This window comes from Pyxicephalus adspersus, chromosome 7 (assembly GCF_032062135.1).
Source record: "Pyxicephalus adspersus chromosome 7, UCB_Pads_2.0, whole genome shotgun sequence".
NCBI lineage: Eukaryota > Metazoa > Chordata > Amphibia > Anura > Pyxicephalidae > Pyxicephalus > Pyxicephalus adspersus.
The window spans coordinates 48,078,474-48,098,597 of NC_092864.1; the positions used below are offsets into that span (position 1 = coordinate 48,078,474).

The window sequence follows — 20,124 nt, forward strand, 5'->3', positions numbered from 1 at the left end:
ATACGTTTTGTTTTGGATTTTGTTCTAGGTGTTGTACATACTTGTCTGGAATTTATTAACTCATATTCAGATATCAAATGATAATAGTTTTCTTAAGCACTGACATGATATACAGGTTTACCAGTAGTTTTCTTCTAGTGTTATATATATATATATATAAATTTGTATACCCTGACTTGTCTGTTCTTGTGCTTGTTATAGCTAACATTTTGTCTAGTACTTGTCTGATCATGTTTCTAAACAGCACCAAAATGTCATTACTTTTAAAATTGAGGAGATATTGTGAGTCGGGCTGTATATTAAAAAAAATAATAGTAATTTTACCAATGTAATGCAAAAGCCTACATTATGGTAAGCAGTGAACATACAAAGAACAAAGTGTGTGCAAGTCAAATACATCTTGTTTTGTACTAATAAAGAATGTGTTTGCTGCCATTTCAAATTTCCCTTCACGTCTTGTCCCAGGAACACATTGGGAAGTAAAAGTAGATGCCAAAAGAGGATATCCCATCTTGGACCATTGTCAATAGAACAAGTGGTTCTATTGAAGGATTTTCGATCAGCTGTACCTGTGACATGTTTTTTCATCATGTCTATACATTGGCATTAGTGAGAGTAATTATCCCCAGCAAGCAAAGTACTTTTCTATCACAGGCACTTGGCTGGGCTCATTCCCACACATCCCATACAGTTTAGAAATGAGGGCAAATTTAAAGAGAGACAAATTTAAAGCTCTTCTGCATGTTTGAGGCTGCAAGATAACATACCAGTTAGTGCAAATTTCTGCTATCATCCCTAATGCTTCTTGCAGGTCAGGCCATTTTTGGTCAGCTGTAGAGCTCCAGGAAATCTTTTAAAGAGAACTAGTAATTTGTTTTTTTTAAAGATGTTTTAATAGTTCATCCTTCGATTTTGGGGATAGGTGTGTGAACTTTTTTTTTGTTGTGTTCCCTCTGTCACAATCAAAATGTCTAATAAAACTGTTAACAAAGATTTAGCTTTCTTTCAGGTAGTTCAGATGGCACAGGATTTACTAAATGTATTTTATAAGCTTGTTATCAGCACTAAGCACAGGCAGAGTGTGGGATGACCTATCCACCTGACACTCATTCGAGCATTTTTGCTGTAATAGGAAAATAATACAATGTACTTAATCAAAATCAAGTAATCCTTCAGGGACAAAACTGTATTTTCATAATGGTTCAAGAATTAGGGATTGGATTATTACAGATATTTATTGGTTATTGGCTCTTATGCAACTTGCATAAGCAACTGCTGATTTTCTTTTTTTTTATATTTATAAAATTCAGTGGAGTAGACCAGTAAAACCTTTTTATTAAAGTACTTTTTATTTTCAGAGGTTGACCATTCCAAGCTCCTGTCCAAGAAGTTTTGCAGAACTCATGCGCCAGTGCTGGGAAGCTCATGCAAAGGTATTTCATAACCGTGTTTATTATGTTCCCCTTTTGCATAAACCATTATATAAAATAAGCCAGGTTAATTGCTGCTACACTTCATTGCTGAAAGGTTTTCTTCTTGCTGCATCCATTTTAAAAGTTTTTATTTTAGAAATTAGACGATTGTTCCTTTTATTATATGAAATTGAAAAAATCAAAAACCATGTAGACTATTTATCCTGGATGTGTTCCTTATTTTCTTCAGTGTGCCCAAGCTAGGAGAGCGCATGTCGTGAAGTTGCTTGACAAATTATTTCAAAACTGTAGGCAACAGAATGCAGTTCTTTAACATGACGCTAAATGCATTAGGGTTACAACGGAGAACTGCATTCTCATGTCTCTGGTTTTGGGATAAGTTGTCAAACAAGCTCATGTAGGTGTGATGGTCAGGTTTCCATATAGTGTATGGATTTACTGCTATTTGTCTAATCCCATCTTTACTGAAACCTGTTAATAAAGGCACAGACTGTAATTAATTTTAGCAAAGGTAACAAAACCTTTCCTAGCTGCAATGAAAAAAAAACTTTTTTTCTACACGTTTAGCTTATGCTTGCCCTTTTTTTTTTTTTTTTTTTTTTTTTTTTAACTGTAATTAATTTTAGCAAAGGTAGCAAAACCTTTCCTAGCTGCAATGGAAAAAAAAAGTTTTTTTCTACACTTTTAGCTTATGCTTGCCCCTTTTTTTTTTTTTTTTTTCAGAAAAGACCATCATTCAAACAAATCATAGCGAACTTGGAGTCTATGTCAAATGACAGCAAGCTACCAGATCAGTGCAATTCATTTTTACATAACAAGGCAGAATGGAGGTATGGCAAAACTTGAAATAAATTGCCATTATTAGAAATCTTTTATTTTTTTCATCTTTATAGCTCTGCATAGATTGCTCCCTGTTCCTTTTTACACAATCCAACAAGTGGCCCTGTGTTTTGTAAATGTAGTAATCTCCTAAATTAACTAGTACTGCAATGATGCTTCCTATGATCTGATTATCTGGATATTGCTAGTGTTGTTAACTAAAAAAAAAAGTGTACCACTAAAAAAAAAAAAAAAGTGAACCACTAATAGCGGTCTATAAAATCATGAAGTACACTTTTTTTTTACCCTTCCATGGAATCTCTCCAGTTTTTTTGCACATTCACATCAGGGGCAATCAATAACGCATAAGATAAGTTTTGCACATTCATGTATTTTTGGGTGTTTTAGAAACATTATTGTGAACACACAGTTATGTTTGTGTGAATCTTTATTTCTTTAAAGCTGAGCCCCAAACAACTTCCCCAGAAGTGGGGCTGTTCCCGCTCTGCAAAGGCTAAATGCTTGTTGATGTTTAGGGGGTCTGGTGGCTGGCAGGTGGCTGGTCCCACACATGCTTTTTAATAAGCTATTATGGGCAGCAGGTAATTACATTATTTTACATAAAGCAGGCCCAGTAACTCTTCATTGTAAGGGGAGGAAATAAGTGCCCCCACAACAAGCCAAAGCATTTAGATGGTCGTGGGTCACCCGAGAGTAGTTATTTTCTCCTAGGACCTTGGAAAGCTTAGAGGGGCTTCTTTAGGACTGAATGTCATATTTTAGAGGGTGGTCACCACTACATTCAGACTTGCCTTTAATATTTCAGTTTGGGAATATTTCACACAAAAAGTAATTGCACAGGAAAGACATAAGTTCATGGATTTACATTCATACATTGCCACTATAGATTCCAGGGTCTTATTTGTAGTTCTGCTTCACCTATCCCCTAGCATTGGGTTGTTGCAGCTGATAACACCTGATGGCCATTTTCTCTCTACTACTGTCTACTGTAAGAGTAGGGGTTTGCAGCTGCTGATTCCATCTTTATGACCCTATAAGATGTACCCTTACATGTAATAGGGTTATATTAGCCAAATTAAGGTTTTTACATTATTGCCACACAGACAGGATTATTTAAATTAAACTAATCTTTATTAAGTAAAAGTAGAAAATGTCCAATGTGATGCAAATCATATAAATATACTTTTTTTAATAATTTAGTAGGGATCACATATTTTGTTTATTCCTTTCATCTATACATATTTGTCACTGTTGGATGTGATGGTGTGCATAGATAACAGAGAATAAAATACACAATGTTAATATTGCATAGTGTACATAAACGGCATTGAGTATGTCTAGACTTTATGATGATGCCCTATAAGAGAAATGAAATGTATGACATCAGGTTTCCTGCCACGATAAAGCATTACCTACTGGCAGGTTTAAGGTATCGACTCTTTTTCTTGTCTTTTGAATAGTAAAGAGATGAAACCCTTTGCTTTCTATTTCTTTCACTTCTTGTCTTTATAAACACAACAGGAAGCATGAGGAAATCTCCCATCTAAGACAAATGTCATTAAAACATTTGGCTCTATTGAAAGATTTCTCCTAACCTTATGCTCTTATGACAACTCTTAAAATTTTAAATCTCCACCTGCGCATATATATATATATATATATATATATATACATACATACATATAACATACACACTTATTTGAATCACTGTGGATAGACCTGTATCCTTTGTAAAGCTCCAGGGTTTAACTTTATACTTAAACAATAATGTTAAAATGATAAAAATTGGCTCTCTACGAGCTTACGCACAAGCCATGGGTGATCTGTTTTATTTAGTTACTTTTTCATTCCTGTTTCCTAGTCTACCATCATGAAACCCAAACTCTCTCTTTTAGTCCTCTATTATCTGGAGGCATCTGCTCATTTTAGCTTTTGCAAGGGGACATTGCTAACCAAAAAAAAAAAAATCTGTATCTCCAGGGACTAGTACTACAAGTTTCCCACTGCTGTCTATATTAAGAACTCCTGGACTGAGGCCAGGGAAAACTCCTGCAGTGATCCCAGAATATTCAAAGCTTCTTATAAAATATGAGCAATACAGTGGAAATATTTAGGACTAACAGCAAAGCAAGATATTGTGACTGAGGGACAGACCTTAAATCAAGCAAACAATACCTTTGTTTTTTTGAAACCTGAAATCAGAAGATTGAAGCCGCTCAATTGCAAATGGAAAAACTGACTATGAGCTTGCAGCTGGATCACATGATAGGGAGTAAAAATAGCCACGATTTAACATTGACATGATTGCTATTCTAATTAAACTGTGTGAAGGTGCAGGAATGGTTTGGTTGATGGTAATAGGAATGTTTTGCGCCATCTGCTGTTGGGGAATACAATTTGCACACACGCTGAGACTCACAAGACTCATTCCATAACTTTTTTTTTTATAACCTTAGGACATTTCTGGATTTCTGCATACATGGCTTGTAAAATGTGCCAAGCAAAACCATAAATAAAGATAGATTCATGTAACAAACAACACAAACATAACATTTACACTGTATTTATTAAACAATCAAAGCATCAATGTGAGAAATATTGAGTTTATATTTAGTAACTAGTGCACCACCTTTTTTTGAGCTCAAATATTTTCTGTAGCTGCTTTTCAGGTCTGTGCAGCAATTGGAGGTCTTTTGTCACATTCCTTTGTTTAAAAAATGCTTTTCTTAATAAATATTTTGGAATGCTTTGGTTTCCGATCCCACCAACTATTGGGCTGTGATATTAACACATATCACTGCCAAGAAAAGTATATATATATGTGTGTGTGTGTGTATGTATGTATGTATGTATGTATGTGTATATATATATATAAAATAATTTATTTATCAATGAACCTGGGTGATGCAACAAACCGGGAATGGATCTCCTAGGTTCATGATGAAAGTGTATCTTCTCCAGTCTCTCAGCCCTACTGTTTTTAAAATAGCTTAAATCTGAACTCTAGTCCTATCTCCAGTCTTTGCAGAAAATCATATGGATTTTGCCCTTATTTTCTGGCTGAAGGATCATCATCGTCTATTTCTTCCAAAAGTGATTAGATCACTGGGTCTAAAATAAAAAATTAAATAGGGGAAAAGGTTTTAAAAATGTTAAAATATACCCATTTAATTCCTGTTTTTGAAAGTAGTAGTAGTATCCCAAGGGAGGAGAATTTTCAAGCAATTTATATTTCACTTGTAAAGATGTTAAATTTAAACTTTTACTAAAGTTATAGCAGTGACTTTCCTTTCCAACTTGTTCAGACAGCTTACACACATTTTTGTTTTGCTTAAAAAACAAGGAATGCTCTGTGAATCTTGTGTCATAGATCTGCTTTCTATTAAATATGTTTGTCACACGACAAGCAAAAAAAAACACAAACTTAGATAAAATATTGGTTTAAAAAATAAAAAATGGTTGCAAAACAAATCCAGATTTGGATTAAAGTCTGGGATTTTTTAGGAAACATTTCAGGATTTTCTAATACCTGGGAGTTTCCTTCTAGAACTGTAAGGTAGAGGAAGAAAAATCCAATTTTATTAAAGGCAAGCCACTGAATTTAAAAAAAAAAAAGACCAGAGATCCAGAAATGGCTTAAATATGACTATATTCTGTAACTATTTTTAAAGCTTGCTTTGACCTGATTCGTTTAGAAGTATATCGGTATTCTTATTCAAGTATAAATAATAAATTAAAATTAGTTTTAATTTATCATTGATTATTAGAGGATGAATGCATTCATCTTGTCCAACAAACCATAAGTCGGCTAAGATTCACTCTTAGTGCTCACACGGCCACCTGGGTAATGGGAAGCATTTACTGTAAAAGTAATTCAATTTTATTTTCTTTAGCAATATTGTTTAACTGTAAAATTCTGCTTGTTTTTATTATGCAATTTCCCGACACTGGCACTGGTCAACAAAAGTACCACCTTATTTTCTCCATTTACTTTTCCATTGGTAACATACACATGCATTTACTTATCATACATCTCCTAAAATAAATGTGTTAATATTTTTACAAAAATGTAAAAATTATGTAAAGTTCATCTTCAGTTCTCCTGACACAAAGTAACACACAAGAATGTGTTCATATTTAAATATAAAGAATACATTTTAAAGGGTATTATTGGGATTATAGAAATTCCTTTAGTTATAAAGTCACAAATAGCATTCTAAAAACAAATAACCCTATCTCCAAATGCAATGATTTTATAGTGTTAGTTATAATTAAGACTATGAATGTAGTTCATATGTTTGATTTGGGGAAAAAGATCATTCCAAAATACTTAACTCTCAATAATATGTGTTTAAAACCAAATAATTGCTACTTAGTCAAACCAAAAGCCTAGTAATTCACCTTTACAATTTTTGTTTTTTATAACTAGGCTCTAAATGCATTGTATACAAAGATATTAAATATTTATTGTTTATTTGTAGCAGGGATTGTTTGCATTCAGGAAGGCATGTGGGGTTGACAGGAAGAAATTCATAATTGAAAAATGGTATAGCAATGTTTTTTAGGATGGTTGAATTAACTTTAAAAGTTGAAATTATTAATATTAAATATAGTAATGAATTAAAAAGTAGTTGAAATCCCCCAAATAAACTCAGATGTCAGATGTTTGTTCACTTTTGTAGAAATTCAACTAACTATTAGTAATTAGATAAAAATGAGCTGTTTTGGTAGCTCAGAGGAAACTCTTTCCTAGTTGTCATTCAAAGATTTTAATCCACAGCTAGTACCAGTAAACTTATTGATTTATATTGTCAATTATAAAAAAATATATGGTAAAAAATAAAAGTAATAATTTTATTACAATTTGCAATCGTAGACAATCATATTATTGAACTAAAAATACTACTACAATACAAGTCAATACAACCCCGTTTTTCTCAGTTGTTTAAATAAAAAAAAATTACAATGAAAAAATTCTGTGCGTTTCAAAAATGAATTTATTTTTTACAGCGCAAAAAAAGGGGGGGGGGGGGGTCTGTCTTTATATTTTTACCTTTTATTGTGTAAGTACTACACTTAATGAGGAATCACCACTGTCTCAGCTTTTACTTTGGCAAGATCAAACCCTTCTCCTGTTCTGTGCTTCTGTAGCAGATCTGTCTTAAGTGATAGGTGGCCGTCCATCTGGTTTTGTAATGTTGACAGTGGAGAGGCATTTGCCGAAAAAAAAAGTAGGCTTGCTCTGAGCTTCTAAAAAGGTCAAAAGAACAGTATGTAGAATTGAATTATGAGATATCAAAATCTTTGTATAAAAATTTCATCTTCGACTTATTTGATCGCTTTGCTTAGATCCTTATTTCTGGAACAATTCCCATCGCTGACCGCCTACCGATTGTCAGTGGGGAATATTTTAATTCCTAGCGGCAACCCAATCTATATTTCTGCATTGCTTGGAAAAAAAATATTGGCCTTTGTAGAAGCTGTTTTTCATCTTTGTTGTAGGTTTGAATATGGTACCATGTGGTCTGCGTGTGTCCCACTTTTATTATTATTTTAAAAAAGTTATAATAAAAAGGTCATTTTGCTAGGTATTAGACCATATATGGTATATTTAATTTGTTAAATAAGAGAACTTCTGAAAAGGTGTTTTTTATTGAAGCCCCATTGCTTTGTGTTTGATGCCCCACAAGACAAAATGTCCACATTTTATTTAATGAGCTTTTAAACACAACCTGAGTTTTGAGAAAGTAAATCTCTCCGTAATACCCAGTTAATGGTTTTAAAGGAGTAGAACATGACGGAAAAGAATATGTAATGCGCAGAATTTTCTTTAGAATTAGAAGATTAGAACAGGTGATGGAGAAATAGAAGAGATGAAATTTGAAAATATGGGGAAAACTCATATTGGCCTCTTAGATCTTAACAGCCATTGTGCTTTGTCATGCCTACCAATCTAAAAAAAAATGCCGGACCTGCTCAAGACTGCTCACAAGACCCTCAGTACCAGCAGACTCTTCTAGTACATTTACATAAATTCAAGTCTTCTGAGCATTTTCTTACCATGATAACACAGGGAGAAGTACCAACTAACTTTTTGAACTTTCTTACCTTCTTGTATGTCTTGTTAGTATTTGGTTAGGTTATAGGCTACCTGTGTTATAATTGTGGGCATCATCACCTCCTCCATGCAGTACAAACTTGGTGACGTAATTTTACAAATCTAGTTTTATAGGTTACTGTGTCAAAAATTATGTTTCCATGTATTTTATAACATGTAGGGGCCTTCAATTATTGCATGTTAACAAGGCCAACAACTTTTATTTCAGATTCTCCTTCACATTTAAAACAAAGTAGGTAAATGTTGGTTTATCAGCTTTAAATATAATTTAAGAATGGGAACATCACCCAGCCTTTCTTGTTGGATTTATCTTTGCTTACTAAATGTTCCTAAACAATACCCAAATTCTTTGTAATGCACAGATGTGAAATTGAGGAAACACTGGAGAGGCTGAAAAAGCTGGAACGAGACTTGAGCTTTAAGGAACAAGAACTGAAAGAACGGGAGAAGCGCCTAAAAATGTGGGAGGAGAAGCTTACAGAACAGTCGCACACGCCGGTAAGTACAGTTACCTAAAAATGATGGAACTTGCGTTTACTATGCCTCATGATCTTTGTGTTTCAAAATTTCTTGTACTTATAGGTACCAAATCACAAGTAGGTAGCATTGCAACACTTTTGCTGCAATGAAACCAGTATGTGAAGACTAACATGGGAAAATAATTGGTAGGAACTTTTCTTTAAATTTAAAATCGCAACAAGGATTACAGGATTTGTCTGACTCAAGGTGCTCTTAAACATTAGATGCCTCCCAATTGGGGCAAAAAAACAGATTGGTGGATAGAAACTGTGGTAATTAGTCTTCTGTTACCTTTGACACATTCCTTCCACTTGCCAGCCTGAGCTCAAAAATCATTCTGTAGTTTCTGACCATATTGCTCATTCGCCTTAGTCACCCAATCCACCCATATTCAGGAACTTACCCCATGTCTTTGAGTACCTTTTTTTAATATGGATAGCCTATCAACTTTTATCTACCAATTTTGTATTCTTGTATTCATGTAATGATAAAATATAATAGGAAATAAATTTGGTTCTATTAGGAGCATTTACTGACTTTTTAAAACATTGCATTTTTTAAATGTTATCCTGCCCAATTATCAATATTTCATAGTCCTCATTTATTAATGCTCTATCTACAAATATAAGTCCTAATAAGTTAATATTTTGTAAAATGGCAAAATTATTAGATAAGTAATGCATATATATTCCTAGATGAAATGACAGTACACAAATGAATGTACATATGTTATCTCACGATGAATTATTCCCACGCAGGGCAGTGCATGGCTTTAACATAAGGACGCCTAATATGTTTTACAACGCATTTGTGCCTTTTGTAACTCGTTCAGCGAATGGCGCAATGTAATTTTTTAGGCTGTTTTAAAAAATTTGGAATTAAGCACAAAATCTCAAATCCTCAATTTTAATAGTCATTTTATTAATTTTGCATGCACTGTATTTGTAAAGAATAGGCTATTGTTACTATACCTGCTCTAGCAGGTATAGCTTGAGGGTTTTAGATTTTGTGCCTTATTCATAATTACTATTGGCCTCTTCATTCATCATTCAATATAAGCCTTTTGTTTTTTTTTTTTAATTCACATACCCAAGAAATATACTGTGGGGTACCAAAAGCTGCAGCATTCCATACATTATGATGTCCTCCCACTTTCCCATACATTATTAGTCATATCCCATACAGAATAATGAACTGGAGCGCTCAGCTTGTAAACTAAACCCCAGCTTTGTGCAGGGTAAGCATATATCTGGATTTTAATATTACACAGCATTTTTTGTTTTCCCTCTGTAACATAGTTGTTACCTGTTGATGCCATTAAATCAGAGCTGGGTGATGTCTAAGAATAGAATAACTGGCACTTTTGCTGTACAGTTTTACTTGTAAAGACTGAATACTATTTATCATGACATATTTTAACCACATAATTACCAGCATACATTTTTTATAGTGGCTTTTATCAGGTGGTACAATTGTGTTGGGAAGGACATGGTTTTGCTAAGGAAGGGGTTATTAAACAAAGCACATTTTTTAGCCCCTACAAATTTATGTTGTACTCTTGGAAATTTGGGACCTTATATATTAATATTATTACCTTAATATTTTATCTTTATATGTATAAAACACCAACATAGTGTTTACGTTTCCATTTATAACGGTGTATAATAGTCCAAAACCCCAGTGATAAAGAGATAGAATAAGATGGATGCACAGTGATTTAGTAAGTAAAAGCATATGCCCAACCCTGTTCAAGCTTCCCTGATTAGACATCTGTGAACTTAAATCTTGTTGGTTGCTGGAAGTTACTGCACTTTGCATGTTGTCCTGGCTGTTGGCACTTTCTTAAGGAATCGGCTTAACAAAGCAATGTCCTATTGACAACGTAACATTCAGATGCACAGTACATCAGATGAGTACATCTCACAGTTTGTACACCTTGAAAAAAATATTCAAGCTCACACTTTATTCGATTTATAGGATTGATAATAATAATAATAAAAGATACCGGCAGGACTGCACCTTTAATAGCTTTTGTTATGGTGCAAGCCGAGCTGATCAAGAATGACATTTATTGGGATATTATCGCTCTGTAGTGTTCTGCCAAGAGAAAAATCTCAGGAACTTTTACAAGATAACTATAAATTAATTGGCTGACCTGCCAGGCAGCTGGTAGTGATGTGTGACCTCTGTATCAGCTTCTAGATCCTTGAAAGAAGGCAAGTCACATTGTGTTCCTTGCTTGAGGGAATAAATAGGGATGTACTTATAAGAAGCAAGAACACATCACAGGATTAAACTGTCAAGTGTTCAAAAATGGACTAGATTCCAATTAAGTGGTGTAAACCCTTTTTTGGCCATATAATGATCTTGAAGGAAATGGAACTGGCAAAATTGTGTTTTCTAAGTACAAAAAATCCTGCTCAAATTATGTGATATTTAACAGCAATCTAATGCCATGCCAATGTTGTAAGATCTTCTTTTCTGGTATTTTTTTGGATTGCAGTATAAAAAAGTTCTTTTTTTATTATTATTATTTCTTTTTTACTTTGAACAGATGTGTGTTTTTTATACAGAGCTAGCTACTGCTATTTTATTATTTTTTGGGGTTTTCTAGTACTGCAGAAATAACTTGTGATTGAGATGGACAAACTTGGGGTGGTTTTTGACTAATCGTATTATTAAATGTACCAGTGCATCTGTGTGTAAGTAAGAAAATCAGAGCAGTCTTTTAAGATGCTTCTTATCAATCCAAATGATTGTTGGTAGTTTTTGAAGGTTTCGGGCTCTATTTCAAAGAGAAAGTGAATACTACGCTTCTCTGAACATCATATTGTAAACTTTACATTTTACTTTACAACAAATTTAGTCATCCCAGTTTATTCTTGAGGATTCTTAAGCTTTTCAGTAAATCAGTCACTGTATTTTTAAAAATATGAGGGAAATAATGTTTTAGAAAGTTGTCGTTGCAAGTGCCATAACCTCTTGTTCTTTAGACAATCACCAAACTTTGTTTTTCCCATTACCTTCTGTTTGGGTGATGGTAGTCAGCAAGAACATTAGAGAATCTGCCTAGCAGAGAAATGGACAGCAACTATATAAAAATAATATCCTTGACCTTTCCCTACTCCATCCAAAACTACTCCAGACAACTATATGCTAAGGGGAATGGGTCCACTGTGTACCTTAACAATGGACTTGTGATCCCATTGGCTGGTGATTGACATTGGTAGTTTCCTAAGAATGCCCCCCACCATGCTTCTTAATGTAGATAGACTCAAATTAGGTTCAGCCACAGCCATGTTCAAGCAACACTGCTATTAGGCATGCATAGATTTCATGTTTTGTGAGATGTATACAGGGAAAAATAGTTACTTTTCTTTAGTCAGATTGCTAAATGTTTCAACATCTTGTGTGTGCTGTACTTAAAATGAGCATTTTTCTGTATAGCTATCAGTTTTTCTCATAATTTCCTAAATTATTACAAATACAAGAGAAAAAAAAAGTTTGCCCTTAATTTATCTGTCCTTTGCCAAAAAAATATGTCCATTCAGTATAAAAATGTTTGATTACGGCATATTCAAGCTTTTAGTATACTTGGATCAATGTGTTGTTTCTTGGTACATACACCTCCATGGTGTAAAACATATTAATTATTTCAGCAATTCTATAAAATGATCTGATAAATGTGAATCATTACAACCATCTAAAAATAAAAAAAGCAAGAAAAGTCCCTGTAAAAGCGTGTCCTGGCTAACTACAGCCGAGGGACACTGATTAGAATGAGCTGCCTGATTACTGTTCTCCAACATAATGAACTCATTAGTGAGCCAGATATACCGTAACACCAAATGTCTTTGGAAATGAAAGAAATATAGATATATCTTAAAGGTTTTGGGAAAGTGTTGATGAATTTGGAATAAGCCATTCGTTACACTGATTTTGTAATGTTGAACAGCACTCTAAAAAAAAAAAAACAAAGAAAACATACATAGAGAGGTGCTTGGAAGTCCGAACCGCTAAAAATTCAATATTTTTTCAATAATAAATTTAAAAATAAATTTCAATATTTTTAAATAAATGTGCCCTAAAAGAACTGATTTTTAATTTAAAAAAATCATAGAATTAGATGAAGAAAAAATAGTTAAACGATGAGACATGGATTTAAAAAAAATCTGAAAAATCTGATCTGCATGTGGCAAAAGTAAGTGAATTATATTCTCGTTAATTGGTGTGACCCCCTTATCCAGCAATAACTGCATCTAAACATTTGCAGAAACTTTTGATCACTCCTGCACATCGTTTTGAGGCATGTTAGCCCGTTCTACCATACAAAACAGCTTCAGGTTTTCTCACATGAACAGCTCACTTTGGACCTTTCCAGAACATTTTCATTGGATTAAGGTCAGGACTTTGACTTGGCTGCTCCAAGACATTCACTTCATTCTTTTGTGAAATGACCTGTATGTTTAGGATTGTTGGCTTGCTGCATCCTGATTTTGTTTCCTATTGCAGTTATGTTTGGTCTTGTCCCTGCCCCCAGCCTTAGTTTAGGATTAGATCTTGGACGGTAAAGGGGAAGCAGCATGCCGCTAAGCTCATCTGTCATCCTGCTTGCTCCTCCTATCATCATGTTTCTTGTTATCCTATGAGCATTGCAGAAAATCTGATTGGCTGCTTGCACTGCTAATCCTGCTCCAAGTCTGAGCTGCACAGAGATTTTAAGAGGCTAATATAAAGTCAAGTTCAAGTACTAACACTAGTTGCTTTAAAGAACACACTATGAATACATACCCAAATTAATTTGGATTTTTTATTATTTTAATACCATGTTCAGTATTTAAGTCTTTTTAAAAACAAAACCTTTTTCCCTTTTGAATAGATTAGGGAGGTTTGGGGCCTACATATTACATCTTTATTGCTGTCTGTGCCTCCTCTGGAGACATTCAGCCCTTTTAAGAGAAAAAGTAAGGGTAAAGCCCACATGTGACATCATAGCAATAAGGTAAAGGAAATTCTCCAATGGGGACAACTGGGGGTCACTTGAGAGACATTCTCTCCATTTATTCTTCGTTCTTTTGGACAGGATGCAGACTGCAAAAATTTACCTTATTAGGGACTTTACCCATTTCCTGCTCTGCCCCCCACCCCCCACAAAAAAAAGCTAGTAATATGCATTTTCACATAGAAAAATCTGAATCATGAATAACAGTCTCCATATTGCATATTGTTTCCTTTAGCAAGAGGTCCCCAGTATTTTTTTTGTTTGTTTTAAAGACTATTTATGTATATTTTATGTGATCTATTTGTAAAACAGAATCAGGCATTCCCTGAAACATTCGCTTGTGGCAAACTTCCAGGTCCATTTGTATTATTGGCAGTAGATTATTCCCTGTTTTATAAATATAGGCCTATTTGTATTTTTTAAATATGGTAAAAACGATTTACTTTATTAATGATTTAACATAGCATTTGCTAACTAATGTACTTCACTGATTTTTTTGGCATCACAAACATAATGTCTGTATTGTTAGCGCAATGAGAAAGCAATGGGATATTTAATAAAGTGTAATTAGTATGCATACATAATAAATAAATATTATTGTTTAATATGAAAACCACCTAGAAGGTATTTGGTCTGTAATGTATGACCAGACCTCCTAAATATACAATGCCCTAGTTTAGCAAAAGAGCTCATAAAATATTTGCATAGTATATCTTTGATTAAATTATGATTTGGCAGGACAAACTCAATTTTTTTCCCTGAGAGGTATTAGCGACAGTGTCCTTTGGTAGTTCTGGAAAATTTTAATCAAATTTAGTACCCTATCCCACCCCTAAATCCAACATTTTTTCTCAGTATCAAGTTATGCAAAAGAATGTTTAAAAACTATTTTTATGTTTTGCAATTTTAAGTCAAACTACTGTTCATTGGAAACACTTTAATAAATATCCCTGAGCTCACCTTGCATGATGTATTTGCATGTATGTGTTTGTTGTAATAGCACCTGTTTGTATATAATAAAAGCAATGCCTCCCAACTTGTCTTGACATCTATTTTATTAGCTAACCCAGCTGATCTTATTTTGCACAATACACAATGTCATGTACCATGTAGCACTGCGTTTGCTTGCATAGGGCTTGTTAAAGTTTTTTCCATATTTTTTTTTTTTTTTTTTTTTATGGATTAAAAAACAAAATCTTAAATATCAACATTAAAATGTTATTTTGTGTTTTGGCACCTATTTATATACTTTGTTTAAAAAGAATTTTAAAAAAGTTATTACAAAATAAAAAAAATTAAAAAAAAATCTAGTGGAACATGTCTCTTCAAAAGGTTGCGAAATATTAAATGTAAAATAAAAAAAATAGTTTTTATTAGAGGTTATATAAAAGGTAGTGTCAAAGCAAATGTTCTTTCTGAGACGATTGTATGTGAGAGGAACACCGCATTTCTCCATTTATTTTTAAAGAAGTGTTTGGGGTTCTTGATTAATATTTTACAATTACCTATGTAATTCTTCATCACTAGCCGCATGTAAAAATGTGTTTCTTAAAAAATAAAGCAGCACAGTTAGGAATTGGTTAAGTACATATGATTAAGTGAACATACCTAGTCACTGCTGCCAGTTTTTCTTTGTACTTTGTGTCAGATGTCTTTAAATAGCCTTTACTATATAGTAAAACTATTGATGCATTTAAGTCCCTGAAGATGTCTCCTTTATTGGCGACATACTGGCTATGTTGTCATTATGTTGCCTTGAAGAAGAAAGCCTGTGTGGCCCCATAATGTTGGTTTGTCTGACCTGTGTGGCTTTGATTGGTACAGTAAAGGTGTGAAATGTATGGTGACTTTACTGTGATCAGTATCCACATGGCACCATCTGCGGTAGTCACTACAAGTACCCACTTATAATAAAGTGTGCATGCTGTACAGAGTGCGGTACCTTCTATGGACTCCTAGACTTATATCCACAGAGGTGATGATCACGGCCTAAATTATATCATGAATATATAATCATAAATTTTAGCAATTATTTTTTTGGGGTTTGGGATTGTTATGTACTTTAAAGGTAAATTCCATGTTGGAATGTTCAAATAGTAAAAATGTGTAAGAACATGTACATGCTTATACCTGATTTGCTATATAAAAAACAACTTTGCTTTTTGTACTGCATTAAGGTAGAGTCATAAATATTAGTGCCACATCCCCTTTATACATTATGTAATTTTTTTTCTTTCAAGCAGAAGAACTTTTTTCCCTCTTGAGACATTTTAGGCACCTTCATTTTATAAATTCATGTTTCATTCATCATTTATTGAAACAACAAAATGTAAAAACAACAAAACTATGATACTGATACATTATAGTCACTGACACATCCATCTGTTTTTCTTCAGAATAAGTATGCCAAACGGGTCAAGAACCGATGGGTGAATCAACTGTATGGGTAACTGTAAAACACCTCTATTTACTGTACAGAGCTGCATAATATGTTGGCACTATATAAATCCTTTTTAACCACCTGGCCGTTAAACCCGACATAGTTCGGGGTAAAAACACTTGCAAAAAGTGTTAAACCCGAACTTTTCTCACCAGGTGGTTAAAAATGCAAACAAACGTTATATTGCAATCCGATTGTCATACATTGTATGACAATTGGATTACAACTGAAAGCAAATACTTACCCTGTCCCCACAGCTCCTCCAGCAGCAATAAAAGATTTGCTATTGCTGCTGGCATCTGCAGTGAGATGTGAAGCACAATGCAGAAATCCTTCATTGTGCTTTGCATCTCTCTGGAGATGCGAGCAGCGTCTCTGTCTCTGTGAGCACGCAGGGAAATCCCCTCCTCACATCACCCCGGGAGGGTGAGTCATCTTCCGGGTGATGCGAGTGGTGATGTATGGGGGTGTGTCAGGGAGGGAAATTTAAAAGCAGAGTACAATGTAATCTGCTTTTAAATAGTTTTTACAGTACAAAAACACCACACAACATGAAATAAAAATAAAAGTACGTTTTTAATTTTATATTTTATTTTTAGATTACATTGTTGTCTATTTTTTCATTATTTTTTCAAATTATTATTTATATTTATGTATTATAATTTATGATTATAATATAATAAATAAATATAATTATCATACCCCGGAGTTAATCCTAAGAATTACAAGCCCACAATATAAACAAAAATTTCTATGCAAAAAAAATAGGATAGGATTTTATTAAAAGTACATTTTTTTTTTTTTTACATGATTGTGGGTTTCAAACTTTTTTTATATTCATGATATCTACTAGAACCCTGTTCGGACATATTTCTGTAACTTACAGGTCTACAATTTAAAAACAAATTTCATGAAAAACAGTGTACCGCTTTTGGTACAGAAATCTAGACATCAGTGTAACGCCCAGGAGGTTAATAATACCATCATCATGTATTGATGTTATAAAAACAGATGGGTGTGTCATGGAACTATAATGTATCAATATCATAGTTTTTTTTTTTTTACTTTGGTTTTAATAAATTAAGATTTTATGTAACATGCATGTCTTGAATGAGGATGCCGAAAATGAGAAAAAAGTTCTTTTCTTTGAGAAGAGAAAAATGACATGATATAAATAACACCATGTCATGATTTTCAAAACTTAAAGCCATTGGCTGTATTTACACAGAGCATCATGCAAAACGTCTGGCTTGACAGTAGCTCTGCACCCTAAACCCTGAAGTAATTTGAGCTAGTCTTAGCATATAATACATACATATTTGGGGTTTAGAATTATAGAAAATATTTTTTATACAAAAAAAAATTTCATTAGTAATATAACTAAAGACAGCCATAAAAAATGATCTGTCCTTGGGGAAAAAATATTTGAATATGCTGAAAAATACATAAATATTTATGGTTCAGAGTTAAAGAAAATATATACATACATAAATACATCAGACCTGTGCCTATTAAAAAAAACTAAAACGCGTACCTTCTTTTTGAAAAAGAATGAGATAACTGTACCCCTCCTCTGGTAAGTAAGGAGGTTTGGTATATTGTTACTGAAGTAAGTAACACAAGCATATATGGATGGAACAATGGCAAACATACTGAAAAATAGAATTGAGGTGTACAAACCCTATAATGCTCGAGTCCCTTCCTTGCTAGCTGGATCAGCGACATGTAGCTTGTTCTCTATCAGGGGAGATTCAATATCAATCAATATGTTGCAAATGAGCAAATATTGACTGATGAGTACATAGGATCAGTTTAAATAATCCTTTTAAATGAAAGGCAGGTCAATATAGTAGGACCTTTTTGATCATTTTTCTAAAATTTTATTTACATTTCTGCTTTTCTTTTATATGTATTATGAAAGCTTTTTTTTTTTTTTTTTCTTTTTCAAGATTACCTCCCTAATGGAAAAAAAAATGTTACACACATACACACAAATAAAGTTTGGCTCTGATCAAGTCCATCAAGTAAATCACTAAACATTTTACTTTCCAATTACTGCCAACTTATCCATTTTTTTATGGATCCTTTGATTTAAATTGATTCTAACTTTCCTTTTTTTTTGCCTCTGTCCTTTCCTCCTTTTTAATAGCTTTACTTTCCTGTTCCTGCGAGGCTCTCTCAGAAGTGTTTCTTTGAATCTAAAACAGAGGAGTCAAACAGTGCTGAGATGTCATGTCAGATCACAGCCACCAGTAACGGGGAGGTAGATGGCGTGAACAAAAGCCTTCAGGCCATGATGAAGGGCTTCGGGAATATTTTCGACATGGGCGTTGTGGGACCCGTCTTGCATTCTGGGATTCAAATAAACATGCAAGCCAAGCAGAACTCCTCCAAAACTACATCAGTCAGGAAAGGCAAGAAGATCAACATGGCTGTCGGCTTCGGGGATTTCGATTGGTCAGATGATAGCAGCGAATGAATGGTCAAGTCTGATTGAGAAAATCAAGCCAACTGTTTTTTTTCTTTGGACATTTTATTATGTGTGAAGCACAAGGCCAACATGGTTTGACGTTTGTAATATATTTGCTCTTGTAGACACACTTTTTAGGTCAGTTCAATGTGAGAAGGTATTATTTTGTTTGTCATTTTAATGTAGTTGTGTTTAAAAAAAAAACTTGAAACAAATTGTGTTGTTTCTTGATAACGAAAATATATTATTCAGTATGGTTTGTGTTTAATGTTTGTGATGCCTGGTTTTCAAATTTTTACTATTTTGCTATTGTATAAATACATTTGTACTGTGCCATTCACTACACTTTTACTTTATTTTTGCTCTATATGAACCGCCTGCTGAAATCAGATTATTTATTGGTGTGATAAGACCTTCAATGAGCACAATGCTCATACACTGATACATTGATCTGACAAAGGTGAATTTTATCCATGTAGTCAGATTGGTGACATTCTGTTAGAGGGGGTAGGCTTTGTCTTTCTAATACACTTGCATAGTTGGGAAAAACCACCAGTCTGTGAATTGTATATACTATTACATTTTCTTGAAATAAGCATACATAAAAAAAGTCATTTGCAGAAATGCAAGGGCCTTTCTTATAATCGATGCTTGAAATCCCATGTCATAAAATAAGTCAAACTTCAGCTGAAACTTGTTTTAAAGCGTCCCTGCCACTAGCTTAAACAAATTGCAGGTAAAAGCAGAGAATACCAAGTGGTTTAAATGTTTACTTACTGTATTTCCCTGTCTATAAACAATTATTCTATTCACTTTTATAATGCTTCCGAACGTTTTATCAAATTATTTTTTGAGTCTCTTTCTTAGAACAACCTCTACTTGTATAGTAGTGTCCTTTCCTTTTCCATGAGTGTCTAACTACCCTGTGCTGGCCCAGCTTCCTAACCACCATCCCGACCTCAGTGCATACCCATTTATGTACTAGGTGAGGGAGGAGGAGTTTAGGGGAATACTGTAGAATACTGAATGGGAATTATGCATCTGGTCTGCTGCCATCAAAGTTGGCAACGCCTAGAAGCAGTCTCAGGACTTTTAGATGTCTACACAGTAGATCGACAGTAGATAGACTTAGTAAATCGACATAAAATATGCTAAAAAGCACATATAATACTATTGAAAGAATTTTGTTTAAATAACCTGTTGGCAGGGTCCAGGGTTAAATGGGCTAATATCTTCTGCTGGGTTTTTCTATCTCCCATAGTGAAGAGAATGTCCTATTTATTTAACACCAGAACAAGTATT

At 33.7% G+C, this 20,124-nt stretch overlaps 1 protein-coding gene across 3 annotated transcripts in view; it reads left to right on the top strand.

Moving 5' to 3' along the window:
- Nucleotides 1-20,124, top strand: part of MAP3K20 (mitogen-activated protein kinase kinase kinase 20) — a 99,511-nt gene that overhangs the window by 53,308 nt on the left and 26,079 nt on the right. For 2 of the 3 annotated variants that reach the window (XM_072418347.1, XM_072418349.1), the window contains exons 9-11: nucleotides 1,359-1,433; nucleotides 2,157-2,263; nucleotides 8,754-8,889. In XM_072418347.1, the coding sequence (XP_072274448.1) occupies nucleotides 1,359-1,433; nucleotides 2,157-2,263; nucleotides 8,754-8,889 (318 nt within the window). Of the gene's footprint in view, nucleotides 1-1,358; nucleotides 1,434-2,156; nucleotides 2,264-8,753; nucleotides 8,890-18,501; nucleotides 19,163-20,124 lie in introns of those variants that run through there. The other variant, XM_072418350.1, reaches the window with a different exon arrangement.